The following is a 14,313-nucleotide window of genomic DNA, read 5'->3' as shown; positions in this document are numbered from 1 at the left end:
TTGATCTGTGGAGACAGGAAATCGCCCGGCAGGGCTGCGGAAGGCTCTCTGTAGCCGACCCAACTCCCCGTGGGCAGGTCCTGCTGTTTACACTCCGAGGCAACTATTAAGACTCCAAATGGCAACCACTTGCTGCAAATCACATTTTCCGACTCAGCATTATTGATATATTGGGTTGCTTCCTGCTTCTTTTTCCTATTTCTCTATTTATTACCAAATAGGAGGGGAATGGGGGGTGTGACTATTATTAGCATGGCTATCACCCCAAGAGAGAAATACTAACATTTGCTTGATAAAAAGAAAGAAATCAACTCAAAATGGCAATCTATTAAGATGTCATTTATACTTCACATATATATTTCACACTCCCACATTAGTCAGCTACACAATGGCTTGATGGTAGCTTACAACTTGCTTCCAGCAAGTATAGAACCTTTCTTGAGTCTGTTTTCCTTCCCAGATGCCTCTGCACTGATTATTTCAAGTTCTATTCTGTTGGTTTTAAACTCAACAACCCACACTCACACTCCTGAATCTATTCATCCGTAAACAGACTGAGCTGCCTTAGAGAGTTCCCAAAGCCTAGAATCTCTTCCACCTCCCCTCACCCCCACCAGCAATGATATACTTACTGAGATTTTGATGATCTTGTCAAAAAGATGTAATTGGGGCCCAACGAAGTCAAAGACAAAGTACTGGAAAACATAAAGTTCATTCTGCCCATAAATTCCTGGCTTGCATGTAAGAACTCTGTTCCTGGAATAGATTTAGATCTGCATTTTTCTAACAAATTGCTGCAAGGTTCTCAATGACAGAACTGTGTCACCAACTGATCGGCCCAGCCCTACTGAAAGTCATTTAATCTGTTTTCAATTGTTTTCAAGTAGAAAAACAAAGACTATCACCAATTACATCTTTACACAACACATTTTTAAGTTTTCCTCTAAAATGGACATGAGAATTGGAATTGTTGGGTCATGGCTTGTGTGTCTGTAAACTTTTAGTAGCTAGCATAAAATTTTTTTCCAAAGGAGCTAAGCCATTTTACGTTCCCACTGGCAGCATATGAAAATAGCCATTCCCTTGCTGACCCTTGAATTTTCAATTCTTTTACATTTATGTATCTATCTACCTATCTATCTATTTATTTGTTGCCTATATATAATGATGAGTGAAAGTATATCACAGTGTGGTTTTAATTTGGAGTGAACTTGATTAAAATTTGATTTTCTCAGGATTTTTCAGCTTCAAACGTCCCTGTGAAATTCCCAAGATTGACCAGGGAAAGAATGAAAAGAAGTTATGGGTAAGGGAGATTTCTAATTTGAGGAAAGCAATTGAATTCTACAGTTGAAGAAAATATATAGACTGCTCTCCATATTCTACAGTTAAAAAGACTGAAGATGAAAGAATTTAAAAGACATGCCTGGAGTCATATAGCTAGTTATTGCTGGGCTGGGGACCAAAGCTGAGTTCTCCTGAAGTTACTATAAAAGGAATTCAAGTGCTAGACGTTTCACCATTGGAACTTTATTGAGTGCCTCCCAAATGTGAGGTAGGAGGCTCCTCATGTAGAAAACTGGTGTAGTGCTTTGCTGTGGGTTGTGTGTTTTGAGGACTGATGGGGTTGGGAGAGGCCAGTAGGAAGTTGTTTCATGGATTGTTTTGTGTTTGAGCTGCAAGATGGAGGTATGACACAAGGACATTAGAGACAAAAATGACAGCAGTAGGAAAGGGAGAAGTGACCACTAACAGCCTGCCGTTAAAGGCAACACAGAAAAATCAAAACGTGAAAGCTGAAAGATGTCATCATATACCATAATAAGAGATGTTCAAAATGGCCATCTTTCAATATCAATGAAAAGTTACGTTATGTTCAGTGTCTCCTGTTTAAGAGAACAGGAAACTATGTATAACATTTCAGGAAGTTTTTCATATACATGTTTAAAGTTTTTAAGAGCTTCGGGGTTCAGAATTTCTTTTATGTCCAAAACACTTGCATGAAGTTCTTCATTCTCTGGTGTATGAGATGCTGGGGGTTCCTTTGGATCAATAAATTAGTTCTAATGTTTATTGCCTTCCACTGAGTTTCACATACAGTATTTCAGATTTAGCTGCCTCATATATGTTCCCTGGACCTCTGAACCCACACACATTTTTCTAGCTGGGAAATATTCCCCAGCCTCTACTAACTGGTTCCTTCAACATCTGATGATCTTTGGGCTTGAAAAATTAGAGTCCAAATCTGTAACAAAGATTTTAAATTCCACTTCTTTGTTTTTTACTTGATTTCCCAATGATTACACTTAGCCTAATTGAATGTCATTTAGATCCAGGACTTGTATGCACAAAGCAAACATTAATAAAATCGTCAACAAATCTGTAGAGCTTTGCAGTTTTAATGCATTTTCATGCACGTTATTTCATATTGCATTCAGGCCGAAAGATGTTATGGAGCTGAGGCGTAGAACAGAAAGGAGAAAACTGTCACTTAAACACATCGTAAAAGTCTCAGAGGCAAGAAAGATAAAGAGGAAAGGAGTTAACAGCTCAAATGTGATTTGGGAATTTTCTATATATATTATTATGCATACTCTCTCTGCCTGCCTTTTCAATTACCACTCTCATTAAAATATTAATTAAGAGTTTACTGCATTTTTGGACAATTCATGGTGTTGAAGTGCCTAGGGGGGAACGAGTGCTCTCGCACACTGTTAGCTGGAGTACAGATTGTTACCTTTTTGGAGGGCAGTGTGGTCATATCAAATTTTAAATGCATATACTCTTCACCCTAGTTATGCCATTTAAATATCATTATAAGTAGTATCCAAAGGCTGAAAAAAATTTTAGTATCCATCAATGAGAGATTGGTTTAGTAAATTATAATATATCAATGCAATGGAAAACTCTACAGCAAAGAAGGGAAAATGAGATTGAACTATATGCCTTTTATATATATATATGTATATATATATAAATTTATTTATTTACTTTTTTTTTTTTTTTGGCTGTGTTGGGTCTTTGTTGCTGCACGGGGGCTTTCTCTAGTTGCAGCGAGTGGGGGCTACTCTTCGTTGCGGTGCATGGGCTTTTCATTGTGGTGGCTTCTCTTATTGTGGAACACGGGCTCTAGGCATGTGAGCTTCAGTAGTTGTGGCTCGTGTTCTCTAAAGCACAGGCTTAGTAGTTGTGGCACACGGGCTTAGTTGCTCCGCGGCATGTGGGATCTTCCCGGACCAGGGCTCGAACCCGTGTCCCCTGCATTGGCAGGAGGATTCTCAACCACTGCACCACCAGGGAAGCCCTGAACTATATGTCTAGATACAGACTAATCTCCAAGATACATTGTTTTGTGAAAAGACCTAGGTCCAGGACAGTGTGTATAGAATGCTACCATTTGGCTACAGTATCTGTTTGTATTCTTACGCAGGCCTGGAATATCTCTGCAAAGGATACACAAATGCCTGGGGAGAATGGCTGTCTCCAGGGAGGGGCACTATGGGATTAGATAGAGATCAAAGATCAGGGGGAAACACATATCATATATATTTTCACATATATCATTTTAAACTCTGTATCTCTGACCATTTTTAAAAACTGTTTAATCTTTTTATTTAAAAACAAGAATTTAGTGTGTATAAATTTAGAAGCTTTGTGTCTCTCCTTGATGCTTTCCTTTACAATTTTTGCGCTGCTTAGAAAAATACCACTGTTGTACTTTCCAACACAGCATGCCTATTTCAAAATTAATAATTAAATTTTCAATGTTTCTGCTATGCAGAAGAATGTATGTCTTCTCCCTAACCAGCACATTTATTGGATATAAACTCAGAGCTTATGACAGATGAAGATGAGTTTATAAGAAATTGGTACAAGCACTATGGTAAACAGTATGGAGGTTCCTTAAAAAATTAAAAACAGAACTACCATAGGATCCAGCAATTCTACTTCTGAGTATTTATCTGAATAAATCAAATACACTAATTTGAAAACGTATATGCATCCCTATGTTCATTGCAGCATTATTTACAATAGCCAAGATATGGAAGCAACCTAAGTGTCCACCAACAGATGAATGGATAAAGAAGATGGGGTATATATACACAATAGAATATTCCTCAATCATAGAAATACTGAAATCTTGCCATCTGCGACAGCATGGGTGGACCTGGCGGGTAGTATGCTAAGTGAAATAAGTCAGAGAAAGAGAAATACCATATGATTTCACTTATATGTGAAATCTAAAAAACAAAACAAAGGAACAACTTACAAAACAGAAATAGACTCACAAATACAAAGAACGAATTGGTGTTTGCCAGAGGGGAGGGGTGTTGGGGGGATGTGTGAAATAGGTGAAGGGGACTAAGAGGTATAAACTATCAGTTATAAAGTAAATAAGTCACAGGGATGTAAAGTGCAGTACAAAAAATATAGTCAATAATATTGTAACAGGGCTTCCCTGGTGGCGCAGTGGTTGAGAGTCCGCCTGCCGATGCAGGGGACACAGGTTCGTGCCCCGGTCCGGGAGGATCCCACATGCCGCGGAGCGGCTGGGCCCGTGAGCCATGGCCGCTGAGCCTGCGTGTCCGGAGCCTGTGCTCCGCAACGGGAGAGGCCACAACAGTGAGAGGCCCGCGTACCGCAAAAAAATAATAATATTTTAATAACTTTGTATGGTGACAGATGGTAATCAGACTTACTACGGTGATCATTTCATAATGTATTAAAAATTTAATTACTATGTTGTACACCTAAAACTAATATGATATTGTAAGTCAGTTATACTCCAGTAAATAATTTTTTTAAAGAGATAAGAAAATGGGTCTATTGAAAACACAGCAATGAATTTAATATCACGAGGAATTCCTTGCCTCTCCCTTCCATTGTCTGTAAAATTTTGGAAGGAGGCTCCGCGACGGCTTTTCTATTTGAAGAATGCTGCAGAGTGGTGGTGAAGAGTGTGTTGGTGGAGAGGAAGTTGGTGACCTCCGTGACTTACTTCATTGTAAAGTGGGTTGTTGGTTCCTTCCTTCACTGTGCTTTGCTTCTTCTCATCCCCAATTTCAATGATCACAACTGGGTCGATGTTCTCACCCACCAGCTGGTGGGCCTCAGTGATGTTTATGGCAATCTACAACACAAAGCAGCATGTACACACTCTGGGTCTGGCTGTTCATTCACACAAGAAGAGCTGGGGGAGGCTTGGTAGGAAGAGCTCATCACTTACTTGGTAATTTTGGGATCTGACCTCCCCATCGTGGATCTTAGTCAACAGTTTTGATCTATTGAAAGAAAGTTTAACATATTTGTTTCATTAAGTAAGAACCTACCTTAGATCCATAAGCCATGAAAATATTTTCCCAGGTATTTCCACATGCTTTTATTTATATCACATATTCTCTCTCCACCTCTGGAGGAGATAAGTATAGATGGACACATGACTTAACCTCTCTATGACTCAGTTTTCCCATCCTAAAATTGGCACTAATAATAGCCCTTAACACAAGGAGTGATTGCTACAATTAAAAGATGTAAGGCATATAAAGGTTTAACCCAGTTCCTGGCAAGACTAAATGTCAATTCTTACTGTGAGTATGACTATCAGTATCATTTATTTTTTATTCTACAGAATGAGAAACTGAGATGCCTCAGCAAATCAGTGGCAGAGCTGGGTCTAAATAAGCATCTCCCTAATCTGCTGTCTGATCCTATCCAGAGGACCAATTTGCCATTTCTGGTAAATATAGCAATTCTGAGTTTCGTGATTGCTTTTGAAAAAAAAAAAATTGGTAAAAAAGAAAATTGCAAAGAATGACCAAGATGTCATCTGAGCGAGATTTCACATTCCAGGGGATTTCATTTATCAGGACTGTCATGAGTAATTGAAAACAGATGTACAACACCTGGGCATCTAGAAATTGGATAATAACATAAAGAGGTGAAGAATCCCTGTTGCCACAGAAGCAGCAATGGGTGGGATATAAACTGAGCTCGAGTTCCTATTGAATTTTATTCTCTTGCCTTCTAGCAACACTGCCGCATTTGACTTCCTTCCATTTCTGCTGATTATAATTGAGTCCAGTAGAGAACAGAGTAAACTAGTAAAAGTCTCAAGGCTTTGGAGTCAGGCCGATCTGAATTAGAATATTTGTTTTCCCCAATTTTGTGATATTAACCTTAATTTCTTCATCTAAAAATAGAAATAACAATTTCTACCGCATAGGGTTGCTTTTAGGATTAAAAGAAATATTGCACGTAGGAAAGGGTAGATATCAAAGGGTATCTGTTCATCAATAAAACGGCAAACCTGTACTGACCATTTACCATGTGAAAGCTCTGTGCTAGTCTCAGAGGAAAAACAAACATGAACAAGCCATCATCTTGGTCCTTACAGAGCTAGCAAGCTATCCAAGGGAGAGAGGACCAAAGCAGATAAAGGGAGAACTATTAAGTGTAAGACATGTCGTAGAAAAAAATGTGATAGAACTTCAGAGAAGAGAGAAATTTGTGAAAGCCGAAGTAAGCAACAAAGACATCACTACAGAGGTCAGATTTGAATTGGACATTAGTAGGTGGGTAGAATTTTAACTGATGGAGGATGCACTGGCCAGGAGAAAGAAAAAGGCTCGTACTTCTTCCTTCTCTTTCTCCTGCCTTCCTCCACTAGTTCTATGCTATTATCTTAGCGAAATAAATGGCAAAGGATCTGTTAAAGGATATTAAAAAATAACTGAAGTCCTGATTCTGGGGTTTGGGGGAGTGGTAGCTGTCATGGTGCCGTGTAGGGGGGAGACATTGCAGTGAGTACGAACGTACAAACTTCACATCTTCTTTTAAGGGTCAAGCACTGAGCTATCACCTTTTCTGACTTCCATCTGTCTCCCGACCCCTGCCCCCCTCCCCATACACACATACACTGTGTACCATCCTGTCACAGCCCAGTAATACCAACTTAGGATGTGCCACACAAGGAAGCACTAATTTGCCCTACTGATAATAACAACTCTGAGTGGAAAAGGAAGGGATGGCATGAGGAATTATCATTAGTAAGAAATTGACATAAACAGATATGGTAGACTAAAAGCATTGATAGCCCCAATTATTGGCTTCCTTGTATCCAGGATTTTTACCCTGTAACTTGTAGCCTCCTCTTGCTGTGACATGGGCTAGACTTGTGACTTGCATTGGTCAACAGAATGCAGCAGAAATGACTTTTGCCAATTCCAAGCCTGGGCTCAAGAGATCTTGTGTACTTCCACTTTCTCTCCTGGAACCCTGCCATCACCACCATTGGAATAAGCTTGGAATAGCCTGCTGGAGGATCTAATACCGTATAGAGGAGAGGCCAGTGGTCCCAGGTAAAGCAATACTGGACCAGCCCACCAATACTGGACCAGACCAACCAACAGTCAAACTAAAATCAGCAGAACTGCCAAATGACAACAGACACATCAGTCATATACCTGTGACTACGTGGAACCAGTAAAACTATCCAAACTAACGCATGATAAGTGCTCATATTAAGCCACTGAGCTTAGGGGTTATTGGTTACACACCTATAGCTAACTGATACAACAAATTGCACGCAGAAGGCCAGTTTGTTCTGACTCTTTGTTGGGTAGTATAAGAACCACTTTCTCATTTGGGACAAACACAAAGCCAAGACATCTAGCATCTTGATGAATTAAAGAGCAGGTGAGGGACAGCACCTGATTCTGTCTCCTGTTGCTGCTGTCATTCCTGAACAATGAGGGACATGAGTACCTTAACTCAGGAAATTTAAGACTAGACGTTGGTAGAGCTGGGACCCTGGCCAGCACTGCCATAGAGAAAGTAGAGGAGACAAAACACTCAGTCTTCCTGCCTCAGACCTTCAGCTCCTGTAGAGAGTGACTAGGTGTTATTCTCTGTTCTCCCAGAGCCTGCAGGAGTACCTGGCAGAGGGGAGGTGCTAGCAAATGTGTGCTGATTGCCTGTATCAATACTGTACCTTCTCTTTGGAGGAGCTGAGGGGACAGGAGAGGTGGAAGCATTGTCAGAAATCAAATCTCCTCCCAGGCCTTCCTGGTGAGAAAGCCCCTCCTGTGGTGCTTCTGCTTCTCCTTGACCATCTAGAAAAGCAAACAAAAGGGACAGATCTATTAAATATGACACACCGTGGCAATATGAGCCTCAACTCTGTGTCCAGGCTATGCCAGTCACCGTAAGGTGTACAAGGACTGGTCAAAGACAGTCCTTGACCGCATGGACCTTAACATCTTATTGGCAGAAAAGCCAGACACATACTATGTCTCTTCTGTTTCCAAAAAAGAGAGGGAGTAGATTTGTATGACTGGTATTGTGGAATTATGGATTATAAATTTAAAGATATGCTTTCGGGGTTTCCCTGGTGGCACAGTGGTTGAGAGTCCGCCAGCCGATGCAGGGGACACGGGTTCGTGCCCTGGTCCGGGAAGATCCCACATGCCGCGGAGCAGCTGGGCCCATGAGCCATGGCCGCTGAGCCTGCGTGTCCGGAGCCTGTGCTCCGCATCGGGAGAGGCCACAACAGTGAGAGGCCCGCGCACCGCGATGAAGAGTGGCCCCCGCTCGCCACAACTAGAGAAAGCCCTCGCACAGAAACGAAGACCCAATGCAGCCAAAAAGAAAATAAATAAATAAACTTTAAAAAATAAAAGAATGAGGAGCAACTCTTAGGGAATCAGGTTTACAGTGATCATTCTTAGGTACCTTATACATGCCAGAAACTGGGCTAGGTTAGATGTTCAGGATGGAGGAATTAACAAAACGTGGACCCCTCCCTCTAGGGGTTTACGTGCTGGAGGGTGAGACAGGCCTGCAGGCAGGAAGGCAGTCAGCTAAAGCATCATCCATAGCTAACTCATTCATTCATTCATTCATTCATTCTGTTCTCTCCAATCTACTCACCAAGGAGCTCCACTGCAACCTACTTAAAAAAAAAAAAATCATGCTTCTCTTTTGAAAACCCCTCCATGGCTTTCCACTGCACTTAGAATAAATCCGAAGTGCACACGCAACTCTAATTCCCTGTCCTACCTGGCTGCCATCTCCTCCTCCTGGCCTACCTGCCCCCCGGCCCTACCCTCAGTGCTTTCTAGTCACACAGGCTGGCTTCCATCCCTTCTCACAAGCTCTCTCCTGCTTGGAGTCTTTCTTCACAGGCAGCCCTCCGCCTGAGCTGCTCTCCCTGCCCACCCATCGGGGGCTCACCCTCGATGCTGTAACTTAAATATTACCCCCCCACTCAGGGAGCCCCTCTCAGACCACACTAAAAGAGATCCCCCAATAGTCTCCATGTAAGCACATTGTCTATTTTCTTTACAGCACTTTTCTCCACTTGTAATGCAGTTACCGCATCAGGGTCCCCATGGATAACAGATGGCCCGTCCACAGCAGAAAGACTTGAGGACTTTTTACAAAGGCGTGGGTGTAGGAAAACCACAAAGGGTTGTACAGCTATCTTTGGCTATGGCAGCCAAGCTGATACCACGTGGAGGCCCCCAAAATGAGGAGAGGGAACAGTTACCAGAAAGTGGTAGGAGAGGAAGTCGGGTCTAGTCGGCTTTCCTAGGTGGAGGGGCACCCATCCTCCAGTTGAGGGACACATCCAACCACTGGGTCCTGACCTCACACTCCTTCCTCCCCCAGACCTCCTTCTGGGGTACCCCCTTGGGGAAGGGACCTGGGTTGTGCATCCATAGAGGTCAGCCTCCTGGGACAGAGAAGAGGTGGACAAGGGTGGAAGATAGATCTGGAGGGGCAAACGGAAGAATCCTCCACAGGGCTGTCTTCCCTCTAAACTATCCAATGTCACCACTACATACCCAGAACCGAGCACAGGACCCTAGGCTCAGCAGACATTCTATTAATATTTGTTAAATAAATGAATGAATGATGATCATGGGAGGTACCCAACAACTACTCTTTGGGTAGCTAATTAATGGATGCGTCAGGATCATTGGAATTTTAGGAAATTAAGGCATAGCCATTAAGTCTCAAAATACACAGATGTAAGAGCCACAGACTTTGAGAATCTCTAAACATTTCACCCAGAAAAGTCCTAACTTCCCCAGTCAGGCCAAGAAGCAAAGACCAACTTGCACTAAGTTCTGTAGAATTTGTTTTCGCTGTCTCCCACAGGGTCAGCCCATGGCCAGTAGGATGGATGCTATTTACTTTTAGGAGGGCCCTGACTCCTCTCCGCCCTGTTTGCTCTGTGGGCTGAAGACTCTAATTCAACATTGTGAAAATGACTCTACTACCCAAAGCAATCTACAGATTCAATGCAATCCCTATCAAACTACCACTGGCATTTTTCACAGAACTAGAACAAAAAATTTCACAATTTGTATGGAAACACAAAAGACCCCGAATAGCCAAAGCAATCTTGAGAATGAAAAACGGAGCTGGAGGAATCAGGCTCCCTGACTTCAGACTATACTACAAAGCTACAATAATCAAGACAGTATGGTACTGGCACAAAAACAGAAATACAGATCAATGGAACAGGATAGAAAGCCCAGAGATAAACCCATGCACATATGGTCACCTTATCTTTGATAAAGGAAGCAGGAATGTACAGTGAAGAAAGGACAGCCTCTTCAATAAGTGGTGCTGGGAAAACTGGACAGGTACATGTAAAAGTATGAAATTAGATCACTCCCTAACACCATACACAAAAATAAGCTCAAAATGGATTAAAGACCTAAAGGTAAGGCCAGAAACTGTCAAACTCTTAGAGGAAAACATAGGCAGAACACTCTATGACATAAATCACAGCAAGATCCTTTTTGACCCACCTCCCAGAGAAATGGAAATAAAAACAAAAATAAACAAATGGGACCTAATGAAACTTCAAAGCTTTTGCACAGCAAAGGAAACCATAAACAAGACCAAAAGACAACCCTCAGAATGGGAGAAAACATTTGCAAATGAAGCAACTGACAAAGGACTAATCTCCAAAATTTACAAGCAGCTCATGCAGCTCAATAACAAAAAAACAAACAACCCAATCCAAAAATGGGAAGAAGATCTAAATAGACATTTCTCCAAAGAAGATATACAGACTGCCAGCAAACACATGAAAGAATGCTCAACATCATTAATCATTAGAGGAATGCAAATCAAAACTACAATGAGATATCATCTCACACCAGTCAGAATGGCCATCATCAAAAAATCCAGAAACAATAAATGCTGGAGAGGGTGTGGAGAAAAGGGAATACTCTTGCACTGCTGGTGGGAATGTGAATTGGTACAGCCACTATGGAGAACAGTATGGAGGTTCCTTAAAAACTAAAAATAGAACTACCATATGACCCAGTAATCCCACTACTGGGCATATACCCTGAGAAAACCATAATTCAAAAAGAGTCATGTACCAAAATGTTCATTGCAGCTCTATTTACAATAGCCCAGAGATGGAAACAACCTACGTGTCCATCATCGGATGAATGGATAAAGAAGATGTGGCACATATATACAATGGAATATTACTCAGCCATAAAAAGAAACGAAATTGAGCTATTTGTAATGAGGTGGGTAGACCTAGAGTCTGTCATACAGAGTGAAATAAGTCAGAAAGAGAAAGACAAATACTGTATGCTAACACATATATATGGAATTTAAGAAAAAAAAATGTCATGAAGAACCTAGGGGTGAAACGAATAAAGACACAGACTTACTAGAGAATGGACTTGAGGATATGGGGAGGGGGAAGGGTAAACTGTGACAAAGTGAGAGAGTGGCATGGACATATATACACTACCAAACGTAAAATAGATAGCTAGTGGGAAGCAGCCGCATAGCACAGGGTGATCAGCCCGGTGCTTTGTGACCATCTAGAGGGGTGGGATAGGGAGGGTGGGAGGGAGGGAGACGCAAGAGAGATGGGAACATATGTATATGTATAACTGATTCACTTTGTTATAAAGCAGAAACTAACACACCACTGTAAAGCAATTATACTCCAATAAAGATGTAAAAAAGGCTTCCGGGAAGACGGCGGAAGAGTAAGACGCGGAGATCACCTTCCTCCCCACAAATACACCAGAAATACATCTACACGTGGAACAACTCCTACAGAATACCTACTGAACGCTGACAGAAGACCTCAGACCTCCCAAAAGGTAAGAAACACCCCACGTACCCGGGTAGGGCGCAAGAAAAAAGAATAAACAGAGACAAAAGAATAGGGACGGCACCTGCACCACTGGGAGGGACCTGTGAAGGAGGAAAGGTTTCCACAGACTAGGAAGTCCCTTCGCGGGTGGAGACTGCGGGTGGCGGAGGGGGAATGCTTCAGAACCGCGGAGGAGAGCACAGCCACAGGGGTGCAGAGGACAAAGCGGAGAGATTCCCGCACAGAGGATCAGGGCCGACTGGCACTCACCAGCCCGAGAGGCTTGTCTGCTCACCCGCCGGGGCGGGCGGGGCTGCGAGCTGCTGAGGCTCGGGCTTTGGTTGGAGTGCCGGGAGAGGACTGGGGTTGGTGGCGTGAACACAGCCTGAAGGGGTTAGTGCGCCACGGCTGGCCGGGAGGGAGTCCGGGAAAAAGTCTGGACCTGCCGAAGAGGCAAGAGACTTTTTCTTCCCTCTTTGTTTCCTGGTGCGCGAGGAGAGGGGATTAAGAGCGCTGCTTAAAGGAGCTCCAGAGGCGGGCCGAGCCGCGGCTAAAAGCGCAGACCCCAGAGACGGGCATGAGACGCTAAGGCTGCTGCTGCCGCCACCAAGGGGCCTGTGTGCGAGCACAGATCACTCTCCGCAACCCCTTCCGGGGAGCCTGTGCAGGCCGCCACTGCCAGGGTCCCGGGATCCAGGGACAACTTCCTCAGGAGAACGCACGGCGCGCCTCAGGCTGCTGCAACGTCACGCTGGCCTCTGCCGCTGCAGGCGCGCCCCGCACTCCGTGCCCCGCCCCCCACCCCCGGCCTGAGTGAGCCGGAGCGCCCGAATCAGCGGCTCCTTTAACCCCGCCCTCTCTGAGCGAAGAACAGACGCCCTCCAGCGACCTACACGCAGAGGCGGGGCCAAATCCAAAGCTGAGCCCCGGGAGCTGTGAGAACAAAGAAGAGAAAGGGAAATCCATCGCAGCAGCCTCAGGAGCAGTGGATTAAAGCTCCACAATCAACTTGATGTACCCTGCATCTGTGGAATACATGAATAGACAACAAATCATCCCAAATTGAGGAGGTGGACTTTGAGAGCAAGATTTATGATTTTTTTCCTTTTCCTCTTTTTGTGAGTGTGTATGTGTATGCTTCTGTGTGAGATTTTGTCTGTATAGCTTTGCTTCCACCATTTGTCCTAGGGTTCTATCCGTCCGTTTGTTGTTGTTGTTGTTTTAATTTTTTTCTTTTTTCTCTTAATAATTATTTTTTATTTTAATAACTTTATTATATTTTATCTTACTTTACTTTATCTTCTTTCTCTTTTTCCTTCCTTCCCTCCTTCCTTCCTTCCTCCCTCCCTCCTTTCTTTCTTTCTTTCTACTTCTACTAATTCTTTCTTTCTACTTTTTCTCCCTTTTATTCTGAGCCGTGTGGATGAAAGGCTCTTGGTGCTGCAGCCAGGACTCAGTGCTGTGCCTCTGAGGTGGGAGAGCCAACTTCAGGACACTGGTCCACAAGAGACCTCCCAGCTCCACATAATATCAAACGGCAAAAATCTTCCAGAGATCTCCATCTCAACACCAGCACCCAGCTTCACTCAACGACCAGCAAGGTACAGTGTTGGATATCCTATGCCAAACAACTAGCAAGACAGGAACACAACCCCACCCATTAGCAGAGAGGCTGCCTAAAATCATAATAAGTCCACAGACACCCCAAAACACACCACCAGACGTGGACCTGCCCACCAGAAAGACAAGATCCAGCCTCATCCGCCAGAACACAGGCACTAGTCCCCTCCACCAGGAAGACTACACAACCCACTGAACCAACCTTAGCCACTGGGGACAGACACCAAAAACAACGGGAACTACGAACCTGCAGCCTGCAAAAAGGAGACCCCAAACACAGTAAGATAAGCAAAATGAGAAGACAGAAAAACACACAGCAGATGAAGGAGCAAGATAAAAACCCACCAGACCTAACAAATGTAGAGGAAATAGGCAGTCTACCTGAAAAAGAATTCAGAATAATGATAGTAAAGATGATCCAAAATCTTGGAAATAGAATAGACAAAATGCAAGAAACATTTAACAAGGACCTAGAAGAACTAAAGATGAAACAAACAACGATGAACAACACAATAAATGAAATGAAAAAGACTCTAGATGGGATCAATAGC

The 14,313-nt window shown here is 43.1% G+C and overlaps 1 protein-coding gene across 1 annotated transcript in view; it reads right to left on the bottom strand.

Annotated features, from left to right (window-relative positions):
• Positions 1-14,313, bottom strand: part of FER1L6 (fer-1 like family member 6) — a 137,339-nt gene that overhangs the window by 112,113 nt on the left and 10,913 nt on the right. The window contains exons 4-7 of the mRNA XM_065895151.1: positions 7,991-8,111; positions 5,228-5,282; positions 5,000-5,131; positions 633-695 (exon numbers count right to left, since the gene is read on the bottom strand). Of these exons, the coding sequence (XP_065751223.1) occupies positions 633-695; positions 5,000-5,131; positions 5,228-5,282; positions 7,991-8,111 (371 nt within the window). The remainder of the gene's footprint in view (positions 1-632; positions 696-4,999; positions 5,132-5,227; positions 5,283-7,990; positions 8,112-14,313) is intronic.

The sequence above is a fragment of the Phocoena phocoena genome, chromosome 17, assembly GCF_963924675.1.
Source record: "Phocoena phocoena chromosome 17, mPhoPho1.1, whole genome shotgun sequence".
In the NCBI taxonomy this organism is placed as follows: Eukaryota; Metazoa; Chordata; class Mammalia; order Artiodactyla; family Phocoenidae; genus Phocoena; species Phocoena phocoena.
The sequence above is the reverse complement of the archived record's forward strand: the minus strand, read 5'-3'. Positions and strand labels throughout refer to the sequence as shown.